This window comes from Ovis canadensis, chromosome 5, assembly GCF_042477335.2.
Source record: "Ovis canadensis isolate MfBH-ARS-UI-01 breed Bighorn chromosome 5, ARS-UI_OviCan_v2, whole genome shotgun sequence".
In the NCBI taxonomy this organism is placed as follows: Eukaryota; Metazoa; Chordata; class Mammalia; order Artiodactyla; family Bovidae; genus Ovis; species Ovis canadensis.
This window is the reverse complement of record NC_091249.1, coordinates 84,813,923-84,825,690: the sequence shown is the minus strand read 5'-3', so window position 1 is coordinate 84,825,690 and position 11,768 is coordinate 84,813,923. Positions and strand designations below refer to the sequence as shown.

The 11,768-nt window shown below is 42.8% G+C and overlaps 1 protein-coding gene across 2 annotated transcripts in view; it reads left to right on the top strand.

Annotated features, from left to right (window-relative positions):
• ATP10B (ATPase phospholipid transporting 10B (putative)) overlaps positions 1-11,768 on the top strand; it is a 383,816-nt gene that overhangs the window by 336,947 nt on the left and 35,101 nt on the right. For both annotated transcript variants that reach the window (XM_069592540.1, XM_069592541.1), the window contains 3 exons: positions 39-223; positions 7,997-8,318; positions 10,602-10,678. In XM_069592540.1, coding sequence (XP_069448641.1) covers positions 39-223; positions 7,997-8,318; positions 10,602-10,678 — 584 coding nt within the window. The remainder of the gene's footprint in view (positions 1-38; positions 224-7,996; positions 8,319-10,601; positions 10,679-11,768) is intronic.

Genomic DNA, 11,768 nt, shown 5'->3' with positions numbered 1-11,768 from the left:
GTATGCTGTGTGAGCTATGCTGTCTTTCCTCATTCCAGGAGCCACTGGGATTGAAGACCGGCTGCAGGAAGGTGTTCCAGACACCATCGCTGCTCTGCGGGAGGCTGGGATCCAGCTCTGGGTCTTGACTGGAGATAAGCAGGAGACTGCGGTCAACATCGCCTATGCATGCAGACTCTTAGACCAGACGGACACCGTTTACTCCATTAACACAGAGAATCAGGTGAGGCCAAAGTAGAGCCCAGATGTCCAGGTGCAGAGCGGCACCTAGGCCAACAGGAGACAGGATTACGGGTATCCAGGGGCAGCACCACCCACCGCCCCAAATCTTGGCCCTCCCACAGTCCTGGTCCTCTGCTTCATCCCCACACATGGTTGACAGGTCTATTTATATTCGTCTAGCAAAACATAGCAGCAAGGTGCGGCTCTCCCAAATCCCACCCTTCGCCAGTCTCCCCATTCTGAATATGCGAAACTGAGGCCCACAGAGGGTCTGAGTCACTGCCCAAGGCCACTGTGTGGTCTCTATAGACAGACTAACCCTCGAGCGCCCTTCTCTGGCCAGGCAGTGCTGTTTGCATCATTCCAGACTGTCTGCTCACAGAGTCTCAGTTGTTAATTTCTTATACTTTGGATTAACTCATCCATTGAAAAACCCTACCTAAATTGACATGGTTCTGAGTTTAAATTTTTGGCTCCAATCTGTAATATCAAACTGGCTGCCACAGAATGAAATCTGAAGAAAATAGTACACAAGACCCGTATGCTTTGATGGGATGGGAGAGAGAGAAAGATAAGCCAAGTTCAAAAATTGCAATTTTCAGCCTTAATAGGTTGTGAGTGGCAGGGAACAATGTTTGGAGAAAGAGGGCTGTATAACGTCTAAAGAAGTGTATTTAAAGTTGCAATGGTTTTTCTATTTAGGAGGAAAACATCTATTTTCAGGAAGTAAACTGAAGAAAGTAAAATTTCACTAGCTCCTTGGCCGATGAACATGGGAAGCAGGTGTTGGCTCAGTTGCCCCTATCAAAGGGAGTAGTACTGGAATAGATGTGGAGTTGGAACAAGAAAGACACTGGGTTGTGGGGGTGGTAGGTGGAGGGCACTGGAGACCTAGAACATTCCATGGGGAGAAGGATGGAGAGAGGGAGGAAGATGAGAGATGAGAAGAACAGCACAGAGAGGCAGGAAGGATGACAGAATCTCACTCCTTCGCTTTTGCCTGAGGCTGATCTGGACCTGAAACAGATGCTTACAAGTTTCAGTTTGGTTTTCATTCAGTGAAGAATCCATGTAATTTTTTAAAAAGAAGTGGCATATCCTAATAAAAAATGTCAGAGACCCTAAAGTGTCCTAAAGATGAATTAGGAAAATCACTTTCTTTCTTGTCAGGTGCACAGACTATGCTATGATTAGATGAAACCCCAGTGAATTTTCAAGATGAAAATAATCTCAGGGAAATCTTGGCATTAATATTATGCTCAAGAAAGAAAATAATTTGCATCTTGCTTGAGTGCTTGATCCCTGTAACAGTGTAGATGTCTGCCTGCCCAGCTTGCAACGGCAATTCCATTTGCAGTGATCATTTCACTTCCAGGAGGAGGACATCAACATGCCTGTGAGTCCTCCTGAGAGGGGTGGAGTGGTTTTCTGTAGATTCTGTTAAATGCAATGCCTTCCTGTAAGAAGCTAAGGATGTTTGTTGATTAATTAGCTGAAGTTCCCAAGAAACAGCAGCTCACACCCAAATTGAGCTCAGTCACTGTTAACCATTTTAAAGATGTCCATGACCCTCCAAGATGGTACCTGAATGTTGAGCACTGCCCACACCCCTGGGCCCACTAAAGCTGAAAGATTAGGCTTTCTCATCCTGTTGAAAAAAAGTCATGAGTACAGAGATAGCACAGAGTCAGCATCACTAACTCAAAGGACATGAGTTTGAGCAAACTCCAGGAGATGGTGAAAGACAGGAAAGCCTGGCATGCTGCAGTCCACAGGGTCGCAAAGAGCTGGACACAACTTATGACTGACCAACAGCAACAGAGAGATGTTAAGACAGAAATGGGGGAGGAATTCTAAAGCTGACTTATTTATATCCCACTTTAATGTAATTACATATTCTGTACTCATTTTTCCAATAGTTTTAATCTGTTTGATTCTATATACATTTATTTCAGTTCAGTTCAGTTCAGTCGCTCAGTCGTGTCCAACTCTTTGCGACCTCATGAATCGCAGCACGCCAGGCCTCCCTGTCCATCACCATCTCCTGGAGTTCACTCAGACTCACGCCCATCGAGTCCGTGATGCCATCCAGCCATCTCATCCTCGGTTGTCCCCTTCTCCTCCTGCCCCCAATCTCTCCCAGCATCAGAGTCTTTTCCAATGAGTCAACTCTTCACATGAGGTGGCCAAAGTACTGGAGCTTCAGCTTTAGCATCATTCCTTCCAAAGAAATCCCAGGGTTGATCTTCAGAATGGACTGGTTGGATCTCCTTGCAGTCCAAGGGACTCTCAAGAGTCTTCTCCAACACCACAGTTCAAAACCATCTATTCTTCGGTGCTCAGCCTTCTTCACAGTCCAACTCTCACATCCATACATGACCACAGGAAAAACCATAACCTTGACTAGACAGACCTTAGTCAGCAAAGTATTGTCTCTTCTTTTGAATATACTATCTAGGTTTGTCATAACTTTTCTTCCAAGGAGTAAGCGTCTTTTAATTTCATGGCTGCAGTCACCATCTGCAGTGATTTTGGAGCCCAAAAAAATAAAGTCAGACACCATTTCCACTGTTTCCCCATCTATTTCCCATGAAGTGATGGGACCGGATGCCATGATCTTCGTTTTCTGAATGTTGAACTTTAAGCCAACTTTTTCGCTCTCCTCTTTCACTTTCATCAAGAGGCTTTTTAGCTCCTCTTCATTTTCTGCCATAAGGGTGGTGTCATCTGCATATCTGAGGTTATTGATATTTCTCCCCTCAATCTTGATTCCAGCTTGTGTTTCTTCCAGTCCAGCGTTTCTCGTGATGTATTCTGCATAGAAGTTAAATAAGCAGGGTGACAATATACAGCCTTGACATACTCCTTTTCTTATTAGGAACCAGTCTGTTGTTCCATGTCCAGTTCTAACTGTTTCTTCCTGACCTGCATACAGATTTCTCAAGAGGCAGGTCAGGTGGTCTGGTATTCCCATCTCTTTCAGAATTTTCCGTAGTTTATTGTGATCCACACAGTCAAAGGCTTTGGCATAGTCAATAAAGCAGAAATAGATGTTTTTCTGGAAAAGAAATGCAAAAAAGCAAAATGGCTGTCTGGGGAGGCCTTAAAAATAGCTGTGAAAAGAAGAGAGGAGAAAAGCAAAGGAGAAAAGGAAAGATATAAGCATCTGAATGCAGAGTTCCAAAGAATAGCAAGAAGAGATAAGAAGGCCTTCTTCAGCGATCAATGCAAAGAAATACATTGATTTAGGACTATTGTTTCTTTGTTATGTATCTTAAAGTGATAAGCAAGTTACGAGACCTTTCAAAACTTCAGGGTTCTCATCCATAAAATGAGAGAATTACCAACCCATCACTGGAAGTGTTGATCTGTCAAGGAATTTTAGAAGGGACTATATAGTATTAGATGTTGTTGCTTAGTCACTCAGCCACATCCAACTCTTTTGTGACCCCATGGGCTGTAGCTCACCAGGCTCCTCTGTCCATGAAATTCTCCAGGCAAGAATTATCGAGTGGTTGCCATTCCCTTCTCCAGGGGATCTTCTTGACCCAGGGATCAAACTTGTGTCTCCTGCATTGGCCGGCAGATTCTTTACCACCGAGCCGCCAGAGGAACCCATAGTGTTAGATAGGAACTAGTAATAGCAACTATTATTATCACTGACAACATATATTGGAGACTTATTGTGGTCCAGATACCATATTTCGCCAAACTTCAGTCTTCTCATCTGTAAGATGGGGAATTAAAAAGTTTTATTTCAGAGGCTATTGGGAGGATTAAATAAGATCATATAAGAGAAATAGTTATTAACACAGGATGTGTATGAGCTAACAAATTACCCCTAAACTTAGTAGCTGAAGACAGTGGACACTTATTATCCCACAGAGTTTATGGGTTAGGAGTCCAGGAGCACTTAGCTGGCTACCTCTGGTTCACGATCTCTCTTGAGGTTGCAGTCAGGGATGTGAGCTCATCTAAAGGCTCAATGGGATGGGTCATTTAGGGATGGGGAGTCCTCCTTCTGAGTTCATGGAAATGATTTTAAGTAGGCTTCAGTTCCTCTCCATGGGAGCCTCTCCATAGAGATGCTTCACAACATGGCAGCTGGTTTCCCCCAGGGTAAGCCATTCAAGAGAGAGAATGAGAAAGAGTGCCAAATTGTAGCCAGTCTTTTGATAGACTGATCTGGGAAGTGACAATCCATCACTTTTGCAAAATTTTCTTCATTAGAAAGGAAATATTAGTCATAATGACAATCAAGGGTTGGAGATTACACAAAGAAGGACATGACTATCAGGAGGTATAGGGATCACTGAGAACCATCTTATAGACTGCCTGTCTCCACACCTGACAGATACTAAAGGTTAAATGAATGGTAACAATTGTGATTATTATGTAGACAATTTGAAGGAAGCACATTCAGAGACTTTATTTTGAAGCTTCTGTTTCTAATGATTTGCTGCAGTCATATGTTGGAGGAATTTATAGGCATACCTCATTTTCTTGCACTTCACAGATACTGTGTTTTTTACAAATTGAAGTTTCATGGAATTGAGCAAGTCTGTTAATGCCTTCTTTCCAAAAGCATTTGGTCACTCTTGGTCTCTGTGTCACATTTTAGTAATTCTCACAGTACTTCAAGCTCTTTCATTATTATTGTATTTGTCATGGTGATCTGTGATCAGTGATCTTGCTGTTTTAGGGTGCCACAAACTATGCCTGTATTAGATGGTGAACTTAATCAATAAATGTTGTGTGTGTCTTCCAAGTGCTCTACCATCCAACTGTTCTCCATCTCTCTCCCTTTCTTCAAGCCTCCTTATTCCCTAAGACACAACAGTATTGAAATTAGGCCAGTTAATAACCTTCCAGTGGCCTCCAGGTGTTTAAGTGAGAGGGAAAGTACCTCTCTAGCTTTAAACCAAATGCTAAAGATGGTAAAGCGTCTGCCTACAATGCAGGAGACCTGGGTTCGATCCCTGCGTGGGGAAGATCCCCTGGAGAAGGAAATGGCAACCCACTCCAGTACTCTTGCCTGGAAAATCCCATGGAGCAAGGAGCCTGGTAGGCTACAGTCCATGGGGTCACAAAGAGTCGGACACGACTGAGTGACTTCACTTCATTTCACAATGAAGAAGGCATGAAGAAAGCCAACAGAGACCAAAACTAGGCCTCTTGTGCCAAACAGTCAGCTAAGTTCTGAATGCAAAGGAAAAGTTCTTGAAGGAAATTAAAAGTGCCACTCCAGTGAACACACAAATGATAAGAAAGAGAAACAGCCTTATTGCTGATAAAGAGAATGTTTTAGTGATCTAGAGAGATCAAGCCAGCCACAGCGTTGCCTTAAGCCAAAGCCCAAGCTAGAGCAAGGCTTTAACTTTCTTCAATTCTGTGAAGGCTGAGAAAGGTAAAAACCTGCAGAAGAAAAATCTGAAGCTAGCAGTGGTTGGTTCATGAGGTTTAAGGAAAGAAGTCATCTTCGTCACATAGAAGCACAAGGTGAAGCACTGAGTGTGGAAGCTGCAGCAAGTTATCCAGACGATCCAGCTAAGATCATTAATGAAAGTGGCTGCTCTAAAGAACAGATTTTCAATGTAGACAAAACAGCCATATATGGGGGAAAATGTGCTGTCTAGGACTCTAGTTAGAAAGAACTCAATGCCTGGCTTCAAAGGACAGGCTGACTCTCTTGGACTAATGTGTCTCCTGACTTTAAGTTGAACCCAGTGCTCACTTACCATTCCAAAAATTATAGAACCCTTAAAAATTACGTTAGATCTACTCTACCTGTGCTCCATAAAGGGGATAACAAAAGACCAGATGACAGCACATCTGGTTTACTGAATTCAGTAAACATGGTTTACTGAATACTTTAAGCCCGCTATTGAGATCAACTGCTCAGAAAAAAGATTCCTTTCAAAATATTACCACTCATTGACAATGCACCTGGTCACCCAAGAGCTCTGATGGAGATGTACAATGAAATTAATTGTGTTTTCATGCCTGCTGACACAACACTCATTCTGTACATACCTGTACACTTTTTTAGATGTAATGTTACTGTATGCTTAATAGACTGCAATATAAACATAACTTTTATTTGGCCTGGGAAACCAAAAAACTCATGTGACTCACTTTATTGCAGTAGTCTAGAACCAAACCCACAATATCTCCAAGGTATGCCTGTATATAAATTGTGCTAACCCCAGCTTCCAGCAAGGACTACTTTGCTCTCTTTCCCAGAGAAATGCTTCAGCTATAATCACCTACTTCTGAACTACTTCCTGTGGCCCCTCTGGGTCCTATGCATGCCCTATTGCTTGCAATGCTCAGTTTAGCATCCCCTAAAGGAAGGCTCCAGAATAATGAACTGCAGTTCTACTCACTTCAGAAGAAATTGTTCCAAATAGTCTTAGAAGCTCCTAGATCAATGGTCTTCAAACTTGCCATTTCAGAACAAACCACAATTTTTGCCTAAATCCATATAATACCTATACTGTTATTTATTTAATAAGTTCATTTAAATAGACTGAAATTTTTTAAATTTCTTTTTAGAAGAATTTTTTAGCAGCACAATGAATGAAATATCATCTCTTGCCACGGATAAAAGAACACTGCTAAGTAAAGACCCTGTGAACAAAACAATGCAATTTAAATTGGTATTCCAGCTGACTGTCACAACTTTTCTCTATCTTTATTTAAAAGTGATATTTACATAAATGAAAGAGGTATTAAGGATATGTTTAGGTCCAAATCTGTCTTTATCTTTGATACAATCAAAAGTAGTGGAGAAGAATTGATAAGAGGAAATAGCTTCTTCCCCATATTTCAAGATAAACATCAGAAAAAGTAAGTTTCTTTAAACCAATAAGACTCATCAGTTCAGTTCAGTTCAGTTCAGTCACTCAGTCACGTCCAACTCTTTGAGATCCCATGAATCACAGCACGCCAGGCCTCCCAGTCCATCACTAACTCCCAGAGTTCACTCAAACTCATGTGCATCGAGTTCGTGATGCCATCCAGCCATCTCATCCTCTGTCATCCCCTTCTCCTCCTGCCCCCAATCCCTCCCAGCATCAGGGTCTTTTCCAATGAGTCAACTCTTCGCATGAGGTGGCCAAAGTATTAGAGTTTCAGCTTTAGCATCAGTCCTTCCAATGAACACCCAGGACTGATCTCTTTTAGGATGGTATACATGGTCAGTTTCAACCAGTGTGACCAATAGATTTGTACCAATGATAAATAAACAATGTATTTTTTCAATTACAAAGCCACAAGTCGAATCATAATGATCTGCCTCCACTACTAAACTGGATGACTTTAGACAACTTACTAAGAATTTCAGTTTCAATTTCCTCATCTCTAAGCTAAACACAGGTATGTTCTGAGGCACACAAGAGAAGGGAAATGATTTGTAAGAAATGAAAAGCCCAATACCAGCCTGATGCATTGCCATCATTTACCATCTCATCAGTATCATTTATAAATGATACCATCCCTGTATCTGTCCCCATCTTACTGAGCTCTCTTCACTCTCATTCCCAAGCTCACTCTCTCTTTGGGCCATTAATGTGGTTCCAAGTTATTCTTACTCTGATGCTGTTTGAAATACAGCAGAGAAATGTCAAAATCAGAGAGTGATTCCCAGGCCATCTCTATGGTAGTAGAGTTTTATAACTCTTTTACCAGAGGATAAAGTGAGGCTTTTAACCTATGTTCCCAGTGTTGCTTACTAACACCAAACTGATTATTCTGCTCTTTATACTCTTTACAGGAAACATGTGACTCCATCCTCAACTTGGCACTGGAAGAGGTAAAGCAATGCCATGGACCTCTGAAGCCAGGCGGCAAGCTCTCTGGGTTCCGCCTACCTTCTGCGACACCACCCCCCACCTCAGGAGCTGCAGCTCCAGATGTTGGATTGGTCATCGACGGGAAGACGCTAAATGCCATTTTCCAGGGGAAACTGGAGGAGAAATTTCTGGAGTTGACCCGGTATTGCCGCTCTGTCCTGTGCTGCCGCTCCACCCCGCTGCAGAAGAGCATGTTGGTCAAGCTGGTGCGGGACAGGCTGAGAGCCATGACCCTTTCCATAGGTACCTGGCATGTAGGGATGGGGGAGGGGGACTGGGCAAGGCCACTCTGACATGACACCTGGACCAGAGCCGGGAGGTCAGGCGTCACAGTCAGGATGCTGAGGCTGAGGGCACTGTCAAAGTGACAGTCAAGGCATGACAGCAGACAGACAGGCTGAGCAGAACGGGAGAGCGAACCCAGGTTCTCTGCTAAGGAAACATCAGGACTTGGACGGAGGCCAAAGCCAAGTTCAGAACATCCAGGTAGATCAGTATACACTCAGACTCCCTCAATTCTGGGATGCAGACCATGTCCCCTTCAATTCTAATACCATGCACCACCAGTGTCTATGGACTTGATATTCTGCTGAGTGTGGGGAGATTTTAAAAGTGGAGCCTGCCCCACATTTAAATGAATGTATATACATTCATTTCTAAATACAAGACTCCACATAAAACATACCCTCAATAAATGATGGCTTGTAGGTTGATGAAAAATTCCTTATAGGAGATTAAATTTTAGTCGTGGTTGAAGCAGAGAAATTAAAACTGTCCTTACTTCAAACCTTCCAGAAACATCCAAACCTGGATTATAAGAATCTTTGTGATCTGGATTCCATTACCTCTCCAGCTACCTGCCTCCCCCCAACATTCAGCCATAGGAAGCTGCTTACCATTCTCCAGGATCCTCATTCTCTCTCACCTCCTGGCCTTTGCTCAAGTCGTTTCCTCTGTAAAACCTCCTCTAATCACACCAACGTTCCTTCACTGTACACTCTGCTGGCTGCACAGCACTGTTATGACTTGGCGATGGGCTTGCCCAGGAGGCCACGAGTTCCTTGAATGGAGGGACAGTGTCAGTCTTACTTAATTCCATCCTGTACTCAGCGCACACCAAGCACGTGGTAAACATTGCTTTCATTTAGGGACATCCTAACAGACGGTTCAGGTTTTCTTCCTCCTACACAGATATGGAAAGAAAGTTTCTTTCCTGGCATTTCAACTAAGAGACCTACTTTACATGGTTATTGGTTTTTCGTTTTTTCACGGGGGTACAGGGTTGGTTTTTGGTTTTTTTTCCCTCTTGGTCTTCAGGTAAAAGCAGTTCAAAACCAGGAAAAAAAAAAAAAAAAGGAGGGTATAGGCAGAAAGAATACAGGGAGCAGAGTTTTACCAACTGCATCCTAATTTTAATCCCTAAATTGTCCTCTTGAAAGCTTCAGACGCATTTAAGGCAATAGCCCAGGATTACTCCCTGAAGTAAAGGGCTGGCTTCAGTGCCACCACAGCAGAAACAAAACCAGCAGGGCGAAAAATAGGATTCCACACCTCTACTTGCCCTGGCTTGCCAACAGAAGAGGTTAAAGGGCAGGTTTGTTCTGCCACGGGGAAGAGGAAAAGTATGCACTGCCATGCTAGCAAGGAAAACATCCTTAGAAGAGTAACAGCCAGTTACAATGGCAGCATTTTTAAGATGAATAAATTTTGTTGCTAGACAATTAGAAAATTCTCTCTCTCAATTGCGTATTCTTTATAATATCATATATTTCCACACTATTATGAGACCCTACTAGAAAAACAGGTGGGGCCAGGAGAGAAAGGAAATCATTTCAGTCTACAAATTGTGGCCCTCGGGCCGAGTTCAGCCCACTGCAAGTTTCTGTAGAGATGCTAAGAATGGATTTTGTGTTTTTACTGGTAAAATGTGTAAAAATCTGTTTGTCATTCAGAAAGAACAGTTGTTCAGTATTGCATCTTGGCCCACAAAGCCTAAAATATTTATCATTTGGCCACTTACAGAAAAAGTTTGCTTAACTTTAGTCTGAAGGATAAGGCATTGGAAAAAGCCAGGCTTATGAAAAAGATCTCACGGTTGACAGAGTTGTTCTGTCCAAAATGGTTGCCACCTGCTATGTGTTATATTCAGTGTTACACTTCAAACTAAACAGAAATTCACCATTCACTTTTCAGCGTTCATAGGAGGCTAATGGTTTTCAAATTGGACAATAAAGAACAGGACATTTCTATCACACAAAAATCCATTTGACAGTGCTGGTATGAAAGGTGGCATGTGAATGTATGTATTTGTTGAACGATAAAAGAAAAGTACGCTTTCTTGTCCAGAGAGGAAAAGACATCTCTCAGGCTAAGTGACTGTAAGGATGGCTTTTCCAGAAGACTATTCAAAGCAACATTAAAAGGATTCAATTATGTGCAAATAGAGACAATCGAGAGCCACTTGTATAAAGCTTCTCATTGTCTCACAGCAGTTGGACCAGGATCTCACGACTACTTTCCTTTCAGGTGATGGAGCAAATGATGTAAGCATGATTCAAGCTGCCGATATTGGGATTGGAATATCTGGACAGGAAGGCATGCAGGTATCAGTGCCTTCAACTCTTCTTGTTACTTTCTTACTCTCCTTTATCCTTATTGGTGAATTAAGGAATTCCCCCTCAGTGTTGGAGGAACTCCTAAAAAGCTTTGCAGAATTTTCATCTGAGAGGCAGGGGGCTTCCCTGCCTATACATAACCTCTATCACCACATCCCTACTGGCCAATCCTTCAGAATAGAGATCAAAAGATGCTTGGCTTTTTACAGACAGCTGACTATACCTGTATGCTAAAGCCAAATAGTACTCAGCCATTCAGGAAAAACTGTTTCCCCCTGATTCCATGTTTCTTCCCTGCAACCCCTACCCACATCAAGGTTGCAATACCCTTTGTGAGCAACTGGAAAACAATTTTAAATTGCCATTTTAGCTGTGATGGCTAGATGGACCTACACAATGCTTGTACAAAAATTACTCAAAATTCAGCCTGGAACAAGCATACCAACTTGAGCTGCTGTGTTCCCCATTAAGACAGACCCCACTTTGTAGTTTTGAACCATTAACTGCGTTCCCACCACCAGCACAGACATTAGGTGTTACCTAAATTTGTTGGTGAGAAGGAACGAACATTGTCACTTTTTGAGTGTCTATCATAGGCTAGCACTCTATTTGCACTTCACATTTATTACCCCAGTATCAACAGTCACTACCACCCTGTGTGTTAGGGATTATTATTCCACTTTTTTCTGATGAGGAAACAGGCTGAGAGAGGTTAAACACCTTGACCAAGACTCTGACTAGGATTTATAACCAGGCATGTCCAAACCTCCTACTCTGAAAAGTAATATGAACTGGGTCTAGTTCTGAGTCTAGTTCCCAAGGGCAGAAGACACATTTTGGCTCTGCAGAAAGAAACAGCTCTCCCACCAGCAGCTCCACCTGAGACTGGAGTGGAAGGCCTGCCTCGGGAGGTAGCCAAGGGTATTGAGAGGTTTGAGGATAATTTGCACGGAAGCCCCCAGTCTCTGCTCAACCATCACATGCCTAGCATGGCGCTCAACACACACTGGTTCATAGTAAATGCCTGGCCGCCCTCCTTAGTGAGATCCCGATTTCCCAGAGGAGGGGCAGGGGAGTG